General features: G+C 35.3%; 1 protein-coding gene across 2 annotated transcripts in view; it reads right to left on the bottom strand.

Annotated features, from left to right (window-relative positions):
* Window positions 1-206: 206 nt before the first annotated feature.
* Window positions 207-22,742, bottom strand: part of LOC112688809 (connectin-like) — a 195,446-nt gene continuing 172,910 nt past the window's right edge. For both annotated transcript variants that reach the window (XM_025562186.1, XM_025562187.1), the window contains exon 3: window positions 207-2,150. In XM_025562186.1, coding sequence (XP_025417971.1) covers window positions 1,567-2,150 — 584 coding nt within the window. In that variant the 3' untranslated portion in view covers window positions 207-1,566. The remainder of the gene's footprint in view (window positions 2,151-22,742) is intronic.

The following is a 22,742-nucleotide window of genomic DNA, read 5'->3' as shown; positions in this document are numbered from 1 at the left end:
AAAAAATCACAAATTTTTTAATTTTTATACGTGTTAGAATATTGATTTAAATTCTCATCGGTTTTTTTTCTACCACGTAAATATTTTAAAACAACACCAATAAAGTATTTTTATAATTAATAATTTTTACATGAATAATATTTGATATATTATTTATACTTTTATAATATTAATAATTTATACATATTAATAAAGTTTTTCTTCAATTTTTATTTTTTTTATTTTAAATAAATGTTATATTTGTAAGAGACATTTTAACTTTACGGACATGATTTATGCGAGATTGATTATGTTACTTAATCATAATCGGTTTATGTTTGTGGCTTAGGATATAGTTTTCAATAGAATACAATATTATGGCGATGTAAAACCAAGTCGAAGGAAAATGACGCGGGAAAAAAGAAATTGCAACCGGATACATTCCTGTACGAAAACGAACGTTTACAGTAATATTACTCATACATAATAATACAGCGTACGGCCACCGCGAAGTCGAATCCCTAAGCCAATTACTGCACAACAACCAATAACGACTTCTCTGCGCGAAATCGTCTTTATTGCTTTCAATCGGAATGTTTTTGCAGCGTTTTCGTCAGGAAACAACATTACAATATCGCCGTAATCCGATAACCGCGCGAAACTTCACCGGTCGCGCTCAGTGCCGTTTTTCGTCACTTCCGGGATCCGTTTACTGTCACGCAAATCGAGCGCCGCGCGACGGCTATAAAATGCGATGCCGTAGACGTGCGTGTTCGATAGGCGAACGGTACTCTTCGCTTTCATACGACTTACGTATGAATCGATAAATATATACGTTACTTGACGAAACGATGGTATCGGAATATGATAATAATAACAATAATAATAATAGTAATAGTAATGAATCGTTAGTAAATCTATCGCAATGAAAACTGTGTGTGCAGTGACGCGCAACTTCGCGACACTTTGGCAACGGAGGACCAACGTTTTTGGCGGTTCGTCGTTCGGATCGATTAGAAAAACGTTCGGGGTGAAAATCTTTTGGCGCCTTACACCGTCGACACGTGTATCGTACTGTTGGACAAGTAAGAGGGAACAGGGTGACAGGGGGGAGAGAGTAGCTTACGCGTACGGCGTCCTGGGGAGGATACGTCTGAAACAGCGCGCGATGATTGCCGGTGAAATATTCGTGAGATTTGAGAGATTTTGGAATCGGGGTAGCTTTCGGGGACGGTCAGGATTTTTCGTTTCGGGCCGGTTTTGAAGAAACGCGACCACTGCACACGCGTAATCGTAAGACGAGTACGTGCGAGCGAGCGTGTGTGTATGTGTATGTGTGTGTGTGTATGTGTGTGCGTGTGCGTGCGTGTGTATTCGTGTGTATGCGAGTGTGTGCGAGTGTGTGCGCACGCTCGAGTACGAATTTGTACACATACACATTTCCAATGGATCGTTTTGATCACCGTGCAATACATATGCAAATGTAATCCATCTGAGTAGTGGTACGTATCAAACAATATCATTATTATTATTATTGTTATCGTTATTATCGTTATTATTATGTAAAATACGGGAACGCGGGTCAGCTTAACAGCAACGGGAACGGAGAGCGAAGACGAGAGCCGGCAACAGCAGCGGTGACACTGACGACCACGGCGATGGCGTCCGGAAGAGCGCGGCGGTGGCGGCGGCTGCCGACCCGGACGTTTTGGTCGACTCCCACAGCACGCGGTCCGAGTTCTGAGCTGCGTCCGGTGCCCCGTCCACGACCGGTGGTTCCTTGCCCGGGCACGTATCCTCGTCCAAAGCGCTCACCTTGGTCAGCTGCGACTCGTCCGCGGACCTCATAAGCACCGCGTCCGCACCATCACTGGTTCCTGTTCCACCGCCGCTGCCACCACCGTCCGCACCAGTTGATCCTGTCCCGCCGGCCTGCTCACCGTAGCCCCCCACTCCGACGCCCGGCACGCCGTCGTCCAGCCCGTTCTCGAACGCTTTCCGCTGCTTGCCGCTGCCGAACTGCTGTTCGACCGACCCGTCGTCGCCGTCGGCCGCCGTGCTGTTCATCGTGCACTCCGCCTCGGACAGCACCCGTTTCACCTGTTCGTTGATCGTCTCCGCGGCCAACCGGTTCATCCACAGCAGATCGCAGTCGCATTCGAACTGGTTACCTGCATCAAACCACGTGTTACCGTTATTATATTGGTACTACTATCGTCGGTACGGCATCGCTATACCGCGGCGGTCATCAACACATTTATTCTCTTATCATCGCGGACAGAGCTTACGTTTCGGGAGGTGACGGTGTTATAAGCGCCTAGATAACGTGAATCCAAACCGCATCTACTAATCTATACGCAGACAACACCCGTCGCTAACTCACTGTACATACTTATGTACTATAAGGTTCGGTTCGGATTTTACCAAGACGATAACAATAAGAAGACGAAAAAGCGTGAACCGTTTTTTTTTATTTTGGATGTTTACTAGTAAAGCCATAACACACTGAACAACAAGGATTGTTATACTTATTAGTTATTTCGCGTGTTGAGATTATAGGCATGGATTTTATCTCAATCTTAAACACAATATTCTGAGATTCATTATTTTTAATCTGGAAGGGCTATAAAAATAAATATGGACTAACCCCCTCGCCCCTCTCCCCCCTTGGTCACGCCACCGGCTGTGATTCTATGTGTTCCATATTGTTCGACTAAGCTTTTCGTGCCACGTTAGTATCGTTACGAATTTGTTCCGTGTACCTGTTAATACAATGCTCGGTTTTGTATTACGTTTTTCCGTTTTATTTTACCATTTTTAAAAAAATTTTGGATCTAAAATCACAATCTGGAATTTTATTTTTCAATTTTCTCATGCTCACGTGCATTTTTATACGAACTCAACAAACCGTTAAATAGGTACTCGTGTTGGATAAAATATAATTCGTACCGAAATTCCAGGCTCTAGTTGTCACTGCAGTTGCGGGATGGGACGGTCACTAAGGCTGTAATAATGACCGATGCGTGGCCAGATCAATAATGCGAACGAAACGAGTAAATGATTTGAAAGATGGACGGGCCCTCATTAAGTCCACAAGTCCACGCGATCAACACAGACGGACATTAGGATATAGAAGTTAGAGCGCGGTTTCGGATATCGCGTAAAAGCGCTAGATTTTTGGTCTCTTCTGCAGCCCCGAGGCTGAGATAAATTCAGGCGTGGAAATATTGTTGTACGGTGAATAATTATCACGCAATAAACGAACAACAAACGCATAATAATTACTATTATTATTTAATAATGTATTCGTTGTTGTGATGACGTTAAACGCACTCTGCAGACACGTCGCAGTCGTGTCGTCGGAATAATAATACCGACGCGTGTCTAGTGAACGAGTAGAATTGCATTACATTAGATATACAATGGGCGTATACATAGAAATGTGGTCATGTCGTAATATGAATGTGTAAATTTGTACGTGTTACACACGTGCATAATATACAATGATACATATAATAATGATAATTTATAATGAAATGGTAATGATGTAGCGTGTATTAGTGATGAGAATTAAATCCGGATTGTCCAAAAATACGATAAATCAGGATTTCGGATTTCAGAATTGAAAATCCGAAATCCAGGTTTGCGGATTTACGGATTTCAACATCCGAATATATAACATTGTGGAATTCTGTTTTATAATTAAAAATCAATTTATTACAAAGTATGAAAAAACTTTATTATAAGCCATACGCAAAAGAATACTAATCAAATTTTTCAAAAACCGAAATCTGATTTTAGAGTACTATTCCGATTTCGGATTTCGAATTCCAGAATATTTCAAACTTTTGGAAGCCCGTGTTTTTTCTATCACTAATGTGTACACCGATCGGGTGTCCAAAATATAATATTTGTGTATATCGTGACCGTTTGAAAAATATCAAACGTCGATGATGTGCGTTAAACAGTGGCGTACTTGTATATCCTATGTTATAATAATGAATGACGATTTGTATGTATGTCGAGTAATAATAATAATATTTCAATTTGCACTATTATATTTCTGGATTCCAACTCTATATAGGCGCGATGATTTGGAAAATATCAATTTCGATATAACGTACGAGGAGTATTTGTTTTTACTATAACTCATCAGGATTTATTTATTTTAAGAAGTGATAGGCGCTAAGAATGACGATACCAATAAATCGATTATCTGTAAGTCGTCGATGTCACGAAATAATGATATGCCGAATAATTTCAACACTTCAACACCGTATACACCTGCAGAATCTTTACGTTATATATATATATATATATATATACGGTTGTAAACTCCAAAAATAACAATATATCGAAATCGGCGTAAATCCAATTACGTTTCCGTTTTTTCCACAGACATTTTAATTTTCATCAACTCCACTCTAATTTTCATTTATCGTATTCGACCCGTAATGCAGATTTCGCGCGTCTCGGAATAAACAAGATTCACAATACGCGTAGTCGACGACCGCGTCCGACTGGAATGGAAATGCGATAAATTCTAAACCGCACTTTCGCGTTTCTTATCTTGTCATTCTTCAACATTTTATAACAACATTGTTACCGAACCGCATTTCTTTTTGTGTTTATTAGATTCAGAACGGAGCTGTTGCGGCTATTTACGATTAAATTTTCCAATTTTTACAATCGAAAAACTTTTTTCAAGCCAGTAAAAACGGTTGGGAACACATTTTCAATTTGGTCCAATCGATGATCGGTATTAGAAATCGAACGCAGCATCGTACAACATGAACGTTGCAATATAATTTTTTTATTAATTAAGAAAACGGTCAGAAAAAAAAAAAAAAAACGTTAAATATTTTCAACGAATTTTTAATTAATTTTTTGATAAGCCAATAATGTTTCCGTTCGTGATCATATTAATGCGTCATAACACTAATTTATTACATTATATCATAGAATTATGTCTTATTACTCAGGTGCACGGTCCGAGAAAAATTTCCAAAATAAACATCGCGGTGTACAATTATTTTAACACAGATTTCGCAACCATATAAATATTGTTTACATAGGTACCGCGGTATACAACAGTGTGCATATATTATGTATGAGGTCGAAACAATAACATGTGTACCAAAAACGCTCTAGACATTTTTGGAGACCTTTCCATAACGTTCGAACGGTACAGTATATTCCGACCATTGTCAAATACCAATTTCATTTAGTGCGTAGTCAATCCGATTAAACTTATGCGAATCTACTCCGACGTAGTTTATTATTGTGTACACAGAGTTTTCAGTAATTAATTTAGAATCGTCAACAAAGCACTTACAGGGCTGTTCACGATTCGGTATCATCATACATATGCGACGTCTTTCACATAACGCATTTCCACCTCTCTCTCCCCTCACTACTCATACTCACTCTTGCTATTTTAGTTTCAAAGAATACGCGCGCGTCCCTTTTATCGCGTACTCGTATGAACGTGTACACGTATTATACGAACACCTATGGCAAAACGGTCGGATCAAAGTAATTTACATTTTATGACGTTTTTGACGGAACGCGAAAAGTAGCAGAAGGCGAATTATTTTTCAGAACTCATACGAGTAATGATATATCACATATTATTAAAACGGAATAGCTTATTTTTCATTTATTTTTTTTTTTTTTTCATAATACACGAGGATATTTAATATTTATACGTATATTATATTATAATACTGCGATGCGAGTTTTATTCCGTTGGATAATCAATCACCTGCAGCTACCCAACAAGTAGGTACCGTGAATGACATAATATTGTTATAAAAAATCAACAATCGGGTATTTCGATCCGTCATCGCGGTTATTGAAAATAAAATAAAAATGGTCGATACAATCAAGCGCATACTTCTGACGTCTATCAAAATATACCGTTCGTATTTTTATGGCCTTTGTGATCGGAGATAATATGTTCGTACTGAATTATAAAAATGTATTATTTAAATTGGCTACGCTCTTATCTATAATAACATGGAAAATGTCTGCATGTCCGCACATATGTCATTGTGTTTTTTCCTGTAACTCTGATCGTATCCAATAACAAAAAAAAAAAAAAATTATATTACATATTTTTCGACTATCATATATGGTAATTTACATTGTATCCAAATGTATTCATTTATACAAATATATATGTATATATTTATTTATACGCAATTTATATTAGCCGTAGGTGTATTTAGGGTTTGTGTCAAGAGATTAGGTCCTTGAGATATACTCAAGTCCTCTAAAAATAAATGGTGTTTTCATTTTGATTAGAGCGAAATACGGAATGAATATTAGACGCGTTGAGTGGTGAAAGCTTCTAGCGAGATTATATGGCAAAACTCTACAGTTCAATCTGTGAAACTCAGGAGAATTATTAAGGCGAGCTGCGTCCTTATGGTCTCAGACATAAATCATGTTTACGATTTTGTCATAAACTATGTACATATAGGTGACATCATTATTTCAATATATATTGTAAATAGTAAACGCCTTCGCATAGGCGTCTACTTAAAACCGGACAAGTGCGTTGGTCTTATCGTGTGATGCGAAATAATTTTTTTCTACTAACTTATCAACAACGATTTGTACGCAACAAAATCAGAAATGACATAGTTAAATCGGGCCATAACTCATTGCTGTTGGTAATAAAAGTATTATAAACAGACTTTCACCATTGGCAGTCGAACGGTCTCAAAAATGATTATCATTCAATCCATCGGATCCATCATCTGGAAAATAATGTTGTTCGATGCTCAGTGAATTCAATATACATATTATCAAATTTATAATAATTAATAATAATAGTCATAAAAACGAAATATGGTAATTTGTACTAAAGATATATTGCTGCTGGCATCTGCTGTGCAATCTCTGAAAATTGATTTTACCATAACGATTAATCTGGATTTTGAAAATTTGATTATTTTATGTATAAAGGACAGACAGATCTGCAATTATATTCTCCAGATAATCCTGTAAAGTGAAAGTGCACCATCCCGAAGGATTAATATCATGATCATTACAGAACTAGGCTAATTGGTACCAAGTGAAGTATAATAAATTATGACAAATGTTCAAAATGCCGAGGTTCTCTCGTTGAGTGATAAAATAATGTAAATAAGATGAGAATATACACTTTATTGCAAATCTAATAGTTTTTTTGTATTATTTTTATTATAGAATTATAATATAAAACAGTTTGAACTGCGAGCGAATATTTTCATCTTGATGAACAATGTATTTGTTATTGAAGTATGAATAAATTGCATTTTTTTTTTCTTTTAGATAGAATTGCACAAACGTTTCACGTTCCAGTAATGTTGTTCATTAATTGTCATAATAAAATATATCGTAATTAATGATTATTTTTTCACAAACACTCAGAATGTATAAAAAATCTTTGCGGATTTGATTAATTTATATTCCAAAAATATTTTACTAAACAATGATTTAATGTTTTATATCGATTTTAAAAATTTAATTACTTTACACAATAACATGAACATATTCAAAATCGTTTACTCTACCCTGTCAGTGTTTTCTTTTTATTTATCATTCGATGTAATTTTTGCTTATCCATCTGACCACAGTGTTTGGAATAAGAAATCCGGTTCGTGTCACATAATATAATATATCGATAGAGTTCTCGGTTTGTGAAAGGATGCAGAGGGACGGAGTATCCTAACTAATTTTCAGAAATTTCGTCCCCCTATTATTATTACGTTATAATTATAAAGCTTTTTTGGAGACGCTTTTTTTTTAAAAAGTAAACAGAGTCCCCTTCTTTAATTTTGCCAAGTCGATCACTGATCTTATAATTTATTTATTATATTACTATACAATTGAGATCGAAGAAATAGATAATTTGTAATCGCGGAGAAAATGGCCGCATTTTCGAATAACGAATAACTTTGCGTTTTTATAATGAAGCGATAATACGTAAATATGACAAAATATAAAACGTGATATGATAATGATAATCAGTGGTATGGTGTGGTGAAGAGGTTTTTATGGCGTAATAGCGAAAACTGTATGGTGGGTGTGTGGTTGGATTTAGATATGTAAATATTTTGGATGAATAAACACATAGCAAACTTCTAAGTTTAAACATATCACCAACACAAAACACGATAGCTGATAAAAATATAATACTAAAATAAGAATGACATACACTAGTTTTAGTTAACTATAACATAAAGGAGAAAAAAGCCTCTTAGAGTTTGCTAATTCTTAGTTTGAGTTGGTAAAATATAATTGGATAGGTAGTTTAATATTAAATAGTTTTTCAGTTAATGTTTTTTGAAAAAATTGCAACGACGGTTTGATAAAGAAAGAAGTGGACGGGTAGGTACTGAAATATGAGCATATATCGATTTCGCCTATTAAATATCGACTCCGTCGATTAATATTCATAAAAATTAACTATCGATTCCGGCGGTTTCTATTTTCACATGATTATATTTACAGGGAAAAAATAATAAATACAAAATTGTAGAAAATCGATCTACCTAATTTTATGAAATGTTTATATATTGTAACGTCGAAAAAAATTTAAAAATTGTTTAGTATAATTATAATAATACCTAAAATGTTATAGTTTAATAATGATAAATTACTTTTGGTAGTATATAAAAACGTTTTTTACATATTTAACATAGAAATGTTTTTACTATTGATTAATTATTGACAATTTTTATTCGGTCTTATATGTTCTAATTTTACGAACTGTAACCGGTGGAGTCGATAGACAGTTCTTTTCGAGACCGGAATTTTTGCGGAACCAATAAATCCCTTTGATTTTTGTGCACCACGGTTTTGCAAATGTTTACCGATGATAATAACACAATCACGACCGTTCGTCGCAGTCATCGAACGTATAACTCCACGGGCACGTAGTAGTGTACAACACGTGCAGGTAGCGTGTACAGCGCACAAAGGTTTCGCGTACCCGTACGCGTAATAAAATCTCCTACACAAGTTAAATATTTATATATTACTTATTACTTATATTACGCGTGTTTGGCATTTACATTTCAATGTATCGTTAAACGTCACACGGGCATTTGGTTACTTTTGTCACGTAAGCCGTCGACGACTGCCGACGAACGGGTAATAAAGAAATCATGTGAAAAATAACACGGGTAAAGTCTTGCGATGCATGCAGGTGATTGTTGAGCGCTCGTGTTCGTCCCGCAGAACTATTCCGCACGGTTAATGCGTGTGCATTCGTACAAGTTTTCTAATTTCCGGCCAACACTCTTCTCGTCTGGTCGGTCCGAAACCGAAATGAACTTACCCACCACTACAACTGCATACACACGTACACGATATTATTGGTATACGTACGAAATATTTTGTTGCGAGTATGCGTGTGTGATACGTATACACACACATACACACACACACACACACACACACGCGCGCGCGCGCGCGCGCGCGTACGTACACTGTTTTGTTATTACTGGTTACCCGGTAAGAGTTAACGGCGGTTGTTGTCGTGTGCCGGGTAATGAAAAATGTACGTTGTTTTTGGGACGGACCACACGCCTCCGTGATACTACACGTCACGCATATATATGATGCACGTACGAAATATATATATAAATAATATATATTACGGGTAATAATCCCGCGGACGGGTGTGCGACGAATACCGCCGACGAGCATTACACTCTGGTTCGCGTCGAACTTTTAACGGGTTTTTGCTTCGCGAGTAAAACTTCGGATGCGCCGAAATTACCTCCGCGCCTATGTTTTTCAAATAATTGGATGTCGCATCGGACACCACCTTATTATACCCTGTATGAAGTACGCAAACGTACGTGCACGAGAGCCTGTTACACGAAGTTAAAATGTAATTAATATTAGCATATTAAATGAGCGTAAAAATATATTATTTTTTTATTTTATTTTGGTACAGTAGTAACTGATATTTTGGATATGAATTGATATGAAATGATAGAGTTGAATGGTAATTTTTGAACAGACATAGAAAAATGAAGATGTATACCAATCGCATTGGAAAAAAATTCAGTCAAAGGAAGAGATTAAATGCTTAAACTGTCCGTTCAAGAAGTTATGTTTTTTCATATTTACGTAAAACTACAGCTAGAGGGTTGTAAACATATGTTTGAACGTCAAAAAAATGTACAGCAGAAGCGACTTGAAGCAGAAATATTCTAATTTATATTTCCGAATGTACGTTACACACATATTATATAATTCGATGTGCGATAACTGCGGATTTATGACCTTAACCTATTCCCGGCAGCACATTAAGATGCGTACGAGTTAGTTCACCCTTTCCGCACGAAGGAGAAACAATAATGAACAACAAGTGGCGATAATTTACCACACCCTAACATTCACAAGCTTGCGGTTTGTACAGAATGGAATACACTTGAAAGCACGTCGTTTGCATTTATGTATTTTTACGCAAACAAAGACGTTTTCATAAAATAAGTCATATATTTGGCGTGGATTCCGAATGTATTTACGTTTCCATCGTAAATATATGCACGCACGCGCACATTTATAACGTGTAGGTGTATTTATACTCGTATATATGTGTACAGATCAGGAACGAATGCGGGAAATTCGTCTTTTCGTATCCTGTTGGTTTTTTAGCGATTCAATAAAAGAACCGTTCGTGCGCAAAAATTCGTGATACAACTGCCAAAATGTCGGGGGGAAAAATGAAAAAAATTGAATTACATATACGAACACGAGATTACTATAATACCATATGATTTATTGTATGAATATCAACAATTTGTTTGTCATGGACAAAATTGGTATTGCATGCATGGTGTATAAAACATAAGTCTTACTCCTGTAATCTACGTGCTGCACGCGGACGAACTGTGCATTGAAATCATTTTTCCACGCGTTATAAATACTTTCAAAAAATAAGGAATGCGCGTCGGGAACGATTTGGAAATCGCGCGAATAAAATTACACCGACCCGAGGGACGAGCACGAGAAGTATTTTTTTTTTTATATATACGTTTATTTTTTCTCGTCGCTACGGGCTACGATTTGTTTTTGACAAGTATTCTTGGTCTACAACAACCTCAGCGCAGTAGGTAACTTCGTTTACGTGTCTGTTTCATTTCGTGTTAAAATCTAATATATGCATTCGATTACGTTTACGTGGCGGCGTGCGAAGTCAGTACCGCGGAACGCGTTCCGATCGACGTGGCAAACCATTTGTGTAGAATCCGCGCGTAACATGTGGTTAGAGCCGTGTTCAACGTGTGGCAAGGGGAGGACAATTGCCCCCCGGTGCGGCAAATTTTTGAGGATCAACATAAAATAAAATAATGTATAATTATAAATTTTATCGTATGAATGTATAACTATAATACGTATTATTTCGTTAAAACCAACCGCTCGTCGTCGGGCCACGAGGTGTGAGCCAGCACACGATCGGCGTCTAAAATACGCCCTGAACCGTAGATCTAATGTTAAACGTAGATTTATGCAATGACTTGTGCGTACGGTTCTAGGCTAAGCATTGGCGATATCAGGAATTTCGTCTGGAGGTTACATAACGTATACGTTGATTTCGAAATTATGATAAAATTATGTAAGTTGCAGGAGAATATTTGCTATTACGACAGTGCAAAGTTATAATAGTTTTTTCGACGGCTACAGAATAATGCGGGCTATTTGAAATTCGATAATGATAATAACAGCCTCTATCTTAGATTTTTGAATTTGGTTTTTATTTTTAAAAATGCACTGAAGTAAAAGTGCAACCCCCCCCCTTGTGGTGCCCACGAAGCTATGTGTTTGTTTGAAAATGATCAAAAAGAAAACGGGATGACGATCATTGTGTGCGGCGCAGTTAAGAGATCGACGGAAACATCAAAAGCGAATTCGTCCGCGGGTTCAATCTCCCCTATAAATACATAATATTTATATAAATATATATAGTTACAGTGAAGGACCTTTGGTCGATGCAGATGAAAAACAAACACGACGACGGCGTATATCTGACTCATCGCAAAACGAGAACGATGTACAATATATATATAATAGTGTGTGTGTGTGTGTGTGTGTGTATAACACAGTGATACGTGCGGGTATCGCGTCCGCAATGTCCCAAGGGATGAAAACACGACGAAAAGGGTGGCGCGTGTGGCGGCCACGTGGTGTGAGCCATTTTTTTTTCATTTATTTAATTTTGTTTTTTTTTCCTACGTGCGAGGGGAGACTTTAGGGATCAAAGACGCACGCGTTACAAATAATAGTGAACAACGCGCGTATACGTTTATAACTGCTGATGTAGTATGTGAATCTATGCGAACACGTACTGCTTAATATATGCGTAATATTACACACACACACACACACACATTGCAGTGTGAAGAGTGAGTATATTAATCAAAGGGCGCGTGTTAATGTTCGATTAATTTAAAACCATTATGGGATTATATATATATAACCGACGAGTGCGGAGCAGGTCGTTTTCCCTCCTCGGCCCACGTGTCACTGCGATCATTATCCCTCCACGCGCTTCAAAGAACTCCGCGAAAATAGTGTATTACCCGTTGTCTACGATTTAAAACCGAACGTCGAAAGGTTCTACAGGGCGACGGAGAAAGATAATAGGAAAAGCAGACGTGCAACTCGTTGTCGGTCGGTCGGTGGTGGTGGTGGTGGTGATGGTAATAGCAGTAGAGCCCGGGGCAAAGCTGATGAGCAGACGATGATACGCGTCGAAGGCTGAGGGCAATGATAATCCGTTGCCGGTGTGCCGTTTGACAGACCCACTACGACTAACTACCCTGCCACTCCCATGGGTCACCCCGTGATAACCATGCAGGTGGTGACGATGCGCGGGAGGCTACGAATGTTAAATTTAAATTACATCATAAGTCTCGTTGTATATAACATATATATATATATACGTATAAATTGGTGTGTATGTGTGTGTGTGTGTGTGTGTGTGTGTGTGTGTGTGTGTGTGTATTGTGTACACCTGCTTAACATACAAGGAGTTTCGAGATTAATTAATCTCGCTGTTATAGATGCTTCAGACTATATTTGTCCTTGCGACTTCTCCTCTCTTCTCAATCTTCTCGCAGCCCCCGTGTTGATGACGACACTCCAAGCTTAACGCTCCGTTACACCTGCACATACCGATTCGACAATCACTGTTATTATTTTATATATTATAATATTTTCTCTCATTCGTAAAACCATCTTCTATCTCTTGTATTTTCCCCGTCGGTTTACGCGTATGTAATACTATTACGTGGTTACATAGCACAATATTAAGAATCCACGTGTACCAAACGGCTAAAAATACCGTACACCACGTAGGTCAGGTTTCAGCGGAAAGTTCATATTTTTCGTACGGACAGGTTGTCTTCGTAGTCTTTCGCACTTGCAATTTAATAATAATGAACAGATTTATATCTTCGATATCTGTAAATTCAATTTTAATACTAAAATAATTTCGAATAGAGCTCGTTCTATGTGTATAAAAAAATGGTAATGTATTAATAGTTTTTACTACGTCGCACGTGTAAAATATTACATAACTCGTCATGTCAGTTTCGAACCTCCTTAATTTTGAAATGATCGTGCGCAATTGCTATTATGATTATGAATATTATGTAATCACAAAATAAAATATTAAATTATATATACAAGTTACACGAAAAACATATAAACCAGTGCTTTTGCATAAAACTGTTAGCCTATATACATTATAACAATTAAATGTATGTGTATATATATTTACGACCTAACATAATTTAATGTAAAATATGACTTTAACGTTTTTTTTAAATGCAAATAACTGTGTATTATTTTCTTTTTATTTCATATCTAGTGTTATTTGATCTAATGTGTTGCATTCGATGTATTTAAAATTAAAGCACTGTTCTCGTCAGTAATATTTTTGGAGGTTTCTTAAGATAAAATTAATCTATTTACCATGTCTATAAAAGAATACTAGATTCAGTCGTTGCTATTTTTTCTCTTCTTAAATTTAACTATAGAGAATAATCTAAACGTTCAGTCCGTCTATGTGATATGTTCTGCAATTCGAGTTCAAATATTGGGACGCTTGAAAAATGTTAAGACTTAAGCGAAAAAAGTTTTAATTCAGAAAAAGAGTATAGATGACATCTATCGAAAGTTACATATTACTAATAGTTTAACTGGAATACGTGGATCGAAAGGTAATTTTACTTATTTTTCATCATTTTAACCGAATTTAAAATAACCGATCTGAACAATAAAATATATAATAACAATAAAATAACTGAAATGATAGGAAAAAGCTAATAAATAGGATACATAAATTTAATTTATACGTACATATTATAATATTTTAATTGTTGTTATACATTGTTGTACCCTCGGAGCACGTTTGCATAGTTTGTTTTCTTTAAAGTTATAACATAATTTTTAACTCGCAAAAAGTTTAAACTTCATATGCTGAGTTTATAAGTTGAACCGGTTTTTGGTTTGCATTTACAATACTTTATTCTTAAAAAATGTATTTTGAGTTACTTTAATAATTTTATTCAATTAACATCAACGTGTAAACATAGAACTTTAATCTTTACGTAGGTAAATAAAATTAAATTGAAATATATCATTGAATATTTTGTCATAAGAAACATGTAAATTTCAATAAACACAATCTGATTTTTAACGAAAAAATAGCAGTGCAAAATAGCACAAGCAGTGATATGAGCAATGTATTTCTGATTTTTTTTTTTTTTTGTTAAACACAAACATGCGCATAAGTAGAGTTATTATAAATTAAAAAAAAAAAAAAATTAAAAGTTAATTATATTACTATTAAGACCAATGGTTATTATTTATAGTTTCAGCTTAAATGTTTGTGAAATGTTTTTGACTGAAGTATAAATATAAAAAAAAAAAAATTATTTTTATGTATAAATTATACGTGGCTTACAAAATGAAAAATAAAATGTTACGTCGAGAAAAAAGTACCTATTAAAACTAAACGAAACTTTATTGCAACGAATATAATTTGACGTATAATACATTTTTTAAATTAAAATTAAACTTCAAGCAGTGTATATTTGGTCGGTAAATAAATTCCGAAAACATAACCAACCAAAGACACTAATGCGCCGAGTACGATATTATTACACGTAAGATGAGCGTCTATAACTTATATACGGATCATAAACACCGATTATAAGATATTAGATAACTGGCTATATGTATATGTGCCATGCGGAGTATTTTAATTGTAATTTATATATATATACATATATGTATCAATGCAGATTATGTACAATCAGAATGTTATCGGTCGTCAATATATTTAGCACTCGATTTTCCCGTCACAATGCCGCCGTGAAAACACGATCAAAGTTTATCGCTTTTGGCGGTTAAACGAACACGTTCATTTCGGTGTAAAATCAGGGTAGGCGGACTCACCGTCGAGCACTGCTGGCATAGAGTTGTTAAGATAAGACCTAACGGGATTGTTATTTAAATCATTTGCGCAAGATAGTCGTGTAGCCGTTACACGGTTAGGTTAAGTACAATGTGATATTTTATTTACGATAGAGCTGCAACGACCGTTCGAGGCGCAATAATAAGGCTGAAACAATATTATGCGCGGTGTATTGTCTATACGCACTGTACAGCAAACAGAGCAAAATCTATAGAACATTTATTTTAAAAATAAATATTCAAAATATTTTAAATCGATAATTTTAAAATCGAAAAATCCCAAATCCTCATATTAAAAAATATTGCCTCGACTAAGCATTAAAAAATAAAAATTTAATATCCAAAGAGTTTTTTTAATTTTTTTTTAAAAAACTTTAGTTCTTATTGCTTACATTAGCGTTTCTTTACAATACAATTTTTTAAGATGATTCATTGGATGGTTTAATTATAACAATCGAAATAATTATTAAACCCGCTGTTTTGCCTTACTATCATGGCATAAATATTAACCATAATCACAGTTTTTTTTTTATCAATTGCTAAAATCTAAATGCAACCACAAATCGAAATCCGAAACGCACAAACTGATAGCCTTCAAAGTAATTCAAAACGCTAAAAATTGATATGATAGTTCACTCGCGCCACGTTTTCTGTACACGTTGCATTATTATTATTCCGTACTTGTATGTGTTCGGTACATCACGTAATAGCAATGGTATATCCGACGACTGTAAATTTTATTAACCAATGTTAATATCACTTTAATTTATGCTTTCGGAGTTTAAGACGCTGCGCTGTACAGACACTACATGTATATACTAGATAATTCATTTAAATTGTACATTTAAAACGCATGAAAATGAAATTAATTTATGTAAACTCAAAGAGCGATAATTCTATTTTCGGCGCGGAAGTTTATAGTTCGAGTGAGCTGAAAGTTTGTCGTCCTCGTTAAGAATTTCACTGGCTATAAGTTATTATTCCGATAAGTAGTGATATTAAGCGTACGACGGTGTGCTCACGTACACAAAACACGCGGATGGGCGCTAAACATTTACAGCTGCGCACTCGGGAAGTACAACACGTGAACGGGCACGGGTGGGCAATCTGGTCGACGTTTGACGTTCAGTTCGTGCCCCCCCCCGGACACTCTCGACGTGTACCAATTGCCCCCCACAAGTACCTTTTTCTGCACCAATTCCACCAAAACCACCAAGAGCAAAATGCACCAGTTGCCCTCACATATTATATATACGATATGATATATATGATATGATACCAGATTGGATTTTATAAAAGCTGTTAGTCAATTATTACAAAACATAATAGGTACCTGCAATATAATATTACAATTTCAAATGTTTAATTCTTTTGACCAATTACATTGTATGTTACCTATTTATAATCATAAACAGTATATTTATTATATTATAATGTTCATTATGTATTATTTACATATTTACCTCCTCTATTTTATGTTGTAATTGCGTGTATTATATGTGAGGGCAACTGGTACATTTTTTAAATGCCGAAAACAGCTGCTGAGGGCAACTGGTCAACACCCTCCCGGCGCGCAGTCCGAATCCCGCGGAACGGTATCGTTTTTCATAAAGACCGGAACAACCCGTCTCCCCCCTCACATACGGGGCGCTGGAGTGGTGCACTTGTTGCTATCGTTATCGTTGGCTATTGTTTTTGCACGCGGGACAAATATGTTTTTTTATTTTTTTTTGACCGAACACGGAACTATGGTACGGCATATCGATAAACAGCTCCCCTAGGTAGCGGTTGACGTTCGCGCCGACCGTAAGCGTAACACGACGTAACAGTAATAGGGAAGGGTACCTGTTATGCATTAATATCGTGCCCGAAATGTAACGCGTAACCGTTAATTTTATAGCAATGCGTTACGCGATATCGTTACAATTTTTACTGTGCAACGAAAGTGTAATGGAGACCATTATATACAAGTAATTTCTCTGATGGATGGATACGATTGTGAATAATACGAGGGATGTTGGTGTGTGCATAGGTGACGTAGAAAATCGAGACGAATGGAGGTTTAGGACAAAGGTGGCCGACCACAAATGGACAGGAAAAAAAGCGAAGGAGGATGAGAAAAGTTTCTCTGGCATAACGCGTTACAAATAGGTATTTAGAATCCAACAAACTTTTCAACAAAAATATATGGATGAAAAATTGTACTGATGAAATTTAAATGTATGTACACGAGCATTAGCAATAGTATTATATTTATAATTTCAATACAATTTGAATAAGATAAGTAAGTACCCTAACGCTAAGAAAATAAAAATAAATATACTTTGGTCATCGACATATTCAAACTGTATAAAACCATAAACGAATTCTATAGAATTTCTATATATAATAATTAATTTTTTTAGGCATATAAAAATAACACCAAACACAGTTATTTAGTTAATTGTATCACTACTTACAGTTCATTCCTTCGACTTGGCGCAAAATTATAATTACAATGTAACTTTTGAAATTTTAAAAAGTATTGCAAAGAGGATAAATTAAATCCTTTCTTGGCACCAATGTAATACGTTTTTAAAATTGTATGTGAATCGAATAATGGAAAAAATTATTACGTTAAATCTAATTTATGTGTTGGAAATTCAAAACCGTTATCGATATCCAAGATCAGTTCATCAAGTTTATGAAAGCACATTGCAGTAAGCATTATTATTATTATTATTATTTTTTTTTATAGTATTCGATCTTAAGCTAATATAATATTTAAATTTTTAATTTTTTTTTCAATTGTAACTTGATAGTAACGTAGTCAATTTTTTTCACTGAAAAGTAAAGTAATTTCATTTCAATTTTATTTGAGTAAAGTACAATGTAATTTCATTACATCTAAGCAATGAGTAACGAGTAAAGTAACTTATTACTTTTTTAAAGTAACCAACCCGGCAGTACATGCCGTTGTCGGTACGTAGTGCGGCAGGCGTGGGAGTGGAATAAAAAATAATGTTACCGATAAACGACAACGACAACGAGTGGGGTAAATCGCGCTGCGAATAATTCGTGTATTTTCTGTAGCAAAACGACGTTAAAGAGAATAAAGGGTTAAAATAGAAGGCTGCGTGCGCCGGTGGTGGGAATTAATCATGTATGGCGCGGGTTTGTACGTGTGTAACCACGTGTGCGGTGACACGCAAAAGACCCTCGTCGCCGTCGTCATCTATATTGTCCTAGGTACACCTACCTATGTGTAAACACGTATTTGTCGGCCCTCAGCCCGTCGAAACCTATTTGTCGGGTCCCGGTTTATCTGCGAATGAATAATTCTACGTATAAATATATTTACATGTACATACGAACGTACACGTGTAGTCGAACGTGTGACGTTTTGCATGCACTCGTCGAGGGTTAGGAAGGATAGCGGGAGCCTTTTTGTTATTATCAGCGTAGTAACTGTATAACGTAGAACCACGACAACATACAACGACTGAACGTCCGATTACGAATGCAACAACATGCATTTTCTTACTACTGACTCTTATAGTTTTCTTAATGTCGAATCGATAGTTTATATTATAAACTTTATAATGTCATCGGTTCAAAGCACACGGAGCTATGAACACCATTGCTAGACTAGTACGTTTTCATCGCCCGAGTTCAATTGCAGTCAAAATCACTTGTAACGAACCGCATGCTACTGGTGGAACCCGGTCTTTTCTGTAGCGGGCAATTACAACGGTCACGTTTCGAATACGTATAAATATCAGTGCACGAGTCGCGTGGAAGGTTAGATTGATGCCGAACGATTCTGTATTTCCGTTACGGCGAAGTCTTATTGTAAACGAACATTTATCAAAAAACGTAGCTCACCTCGGACATAGTCTCGGCCATCACGAGCAAACACGTTTCGAGTACAAGCAAAGGTATGTGTGTATAGTCGCATTGTATCGGCGTACAATAGGCAATAGGTTTGCGTGAGTACACAATAATTTTGAGTAAAACTTTGCCTCGAATATATTCGAGTACTTGCCGTCACACAAACAAATAGGAAAATAACAGGTATATACAGTGTAGGTGCATCCGGTGAATAAGTCGGTTTCGACCTTTTGGTCACTCGTGACCAACACTCGCGACCGGCCACCACACACGTAGTGTAAGTACGTATGTATACGTGTATATATGCGTATATGTGTGTGTGTGTGTGTGTGTGTGTTCTGTGAATATTTTATCGGTGAGGCGGTAAAATCATTCTATGAATAATTTAGGTGCCTACTAAAGGGTTTAGGCTTTACTGCTTCACGCGCATGTGTACACGTATTATAGGCTTTTTCTCATGCAAAGCAGTTCAAATAAACGTTCGCTTGTTTTTCGCAATTTCTTTTATTTAAATGATAAAAAAAAACCCCTAGTAAACACTCTCTTCCGCACCTCGCCGTGTGCGTATACAAACTGGCGTGCGTCGTATTGTGGAATCCATTTAAACACTTTATCCACCCGGACTCGTCGACGTGCGGCCCACAGAGCTACTCGAAAAATTTGGTGCGCGTAACCATTCATCGTGTGTTCTAATCTTGAAAACAAATGAACGTTTCACCGTTTTCATTTTGCGGAATTCAACATGTTTTATTTTTGCTCCGCGGAAACAATGGTACGCACGCGCTTAGAAATACGTATATAGACACAAACACTGTGCACGGCACGTGTAGGAATAATGATTGTTGTTAAAAACGAATATGCGTTTTTCCATGGTTGTAAGTTCAAGTACCGGCTCTCAGTACGTAATTTCAATGTATCATAGGTTTTATAATTTTCTGTTTCGAATAATAAGTGGAGTATTTACTTTTTTTTTAAAAAAAAAAAAAAATAAACAACAACACGACTTTTAATGTTCGCGTTGAAAAGCTAACCTAACTCGCAGTACCCGATCCAACGCGCGTGATTGACCGCATTCAACGTATTTGGCTTCACGTCAATTGTTCGATGACGAATACTCGTATTCCGTACATATTCTGAGCGCATACGGCACACGATCTGTGTGTCGCAGTTGTTTTAAGATTTTTTGTTTCAAACCATAAATATACATGTATGATATTTATGCATTGTGAAGAAAAAAGCTTTGTAAATCATATAATAATACTATAGGGTCATGTGTACGGCGAGGAAAAAAGTACCGCAGGAAATAACTAAAAGTTATTCATGAAAATCAACCAACAGTTTCAAAGTTATTGTTTCTCGGTGTGGTTTATTATTTTCCTCCGACACATTATTATTAAACAATCTATAGTGGTCGTGAATGCGTACGGTATAATAATAATAAATAAAAAAAAAAAATAAAAAATAAACAAATGAACGTTTCAAGCACACAAAAAACAAATAATTAAATTTTCCCAGTTATAATTTATTTGCTTCGTTTTAATAGTAGTAGTGGTATACGCAATATAAAAAATTTATATCTGAAAAATAATTGTTTTCTTTTATAGTTTTCGAGTTTTGGTTAAATTTATACGCACCTTTACCTAGCTGTATATTATTATTTTTGTCGGAGAAAGATTTCAATGACACATCGTAACGATTACACGAAATTTATTATATCCATCTATACGTAACGATACATGTTTAGTAACGTAGAAGACTACCTTAATACACCGAGTACGAGCGGAGAAGATACGTTTTCAGACGTTTTCAACTTTGATCGGCCAAAAAGTTTTGTTCGTTCGGATGCCTTTTGAATGTAATTTACAAGCGTTTAATCAAATCATGTCTGTAGAAAAACTAGCTACTGTCTTTAATGTGCTGTAATAAAATACAGAAAAAAAAAACGAAGAAACTTTTTGAGTTTCGACGAAGAGTATTATTACGTCAACGCTATTGAACACACTATGAGACGATAAATGAACCCATTAGTCCTATGTTCAATTAACGATGATATTATTAGGAGACGGACGAAAGAAATAAAAGTTGAAATGTTCTAATGTATACAAATATGTACGTAATAGTTTCATTCAGTCGCCTATTATTTTATTTTCATCATCGATGACGTTCTTTAAAATATTACGTTGATTTTCTTTTTAAACGATCCGGTGTTATACGAATTGTAGCTAATTTTATTAAATCTATAAATACTTTTTTTTACGTGCAAGATTTCATGGGAGACGATAAATTAAAAAAAACTTTCTATATCCTATAATAGATTCTTCCCTTCCCCGTCAAAAAACTGATAAAATCGAAATAATTCAAATATAATTATTATTATAGAAACGAAACAAATAATTGAATGAATAAATTTTCGACAAACTTAATATATATATATAATTGAATAATTGTTTCGTAACTATATTAGTACACCATCAAGATTTACGACCGAGCATTATTTTAATTTTTTTTAATAAAAAATAAAAAAATTAAATGATTAATAAGAATTGTAATTCCATTGAAACTTTTAACACCATATACATTTTTTTTTTATTATTTCTCAAAATGAGAGGTTATTTTAATTATATTAATTAGAAGGGCGGAATAAAGAAAAAAAAAACATTTGTTGTTGGCAAACGAAGTTTCAAAAAGAAATAATCTTCATAATGAACATTTTTATTCACACTATTTAGTATAGCAGCAATGAATTTGCCTTAATGATGCTTATAATGAGAAACATGCTATGGTAAGTTGTTGATTTTCAACAATTTATATCATAGTGTTTGTATCCCGAAAGGGCCAAGGTATTATTTTAAACTTCGTTTTATATTATGATGAAAAGTAAATCATATAACTGTACATATTATTATTATTGTTATTATAATTGATAATATTGTTCATATAACATTAACTGAATAATTACTCGGTTTCGTTTGAGAGTCAAAGATAAATTGTTATTGATGTGCATGTGCTGCTGTCAATACGGAATCGGTGAATATATTTCGGTAAACTATAATCATGTAAGCATTCCGATGATAAATTATACATACAAAATTAGTATTAATACCATTGTTCAGTGTCAATAAAATATTGAACTAAAGATACGTATTATACTACGTTTAGTTTTATTTATTTAACTGTTATTTTTAGCATAGAGAATAAGAGAATACTCTAAAAATTAAATTCTACCTAAAAGTATGTTGTGAGAATTCATTTGGCTTTCCGAATAAAAGGAAGATTTAGAAATGCATATGTATGGTATCCCCTCCTCTTTTCATATTCAAATAAACTAATAAAAAGCAAAATCATCGAACCCCGATGGAGTATTCGGTACAACTACGCGAAAAGAAATCAATATAATGTTCAAT

The sequence above is a fragment of the Sipha flava genome, unplaced genomic scaffold (genome assembly GCF_003268045.1).
Source record: "Sipha flava isolate LNK unplaced genomic scaffold, YSA_version1 40_pilon_pilon, whole genome shotgun sequence".
NCBI classification, from domain to species: Eukaryota; Metazoa; Arthropoda; class Insecta; order Hemiptera; family Aphididae; genus Sipha; species Sipha flava.
The sequence above is the reverse complement of the archived record's forward strand: the minus strand, read 5'-3'. Positions and strand labels throughout refer to the sequence as shown.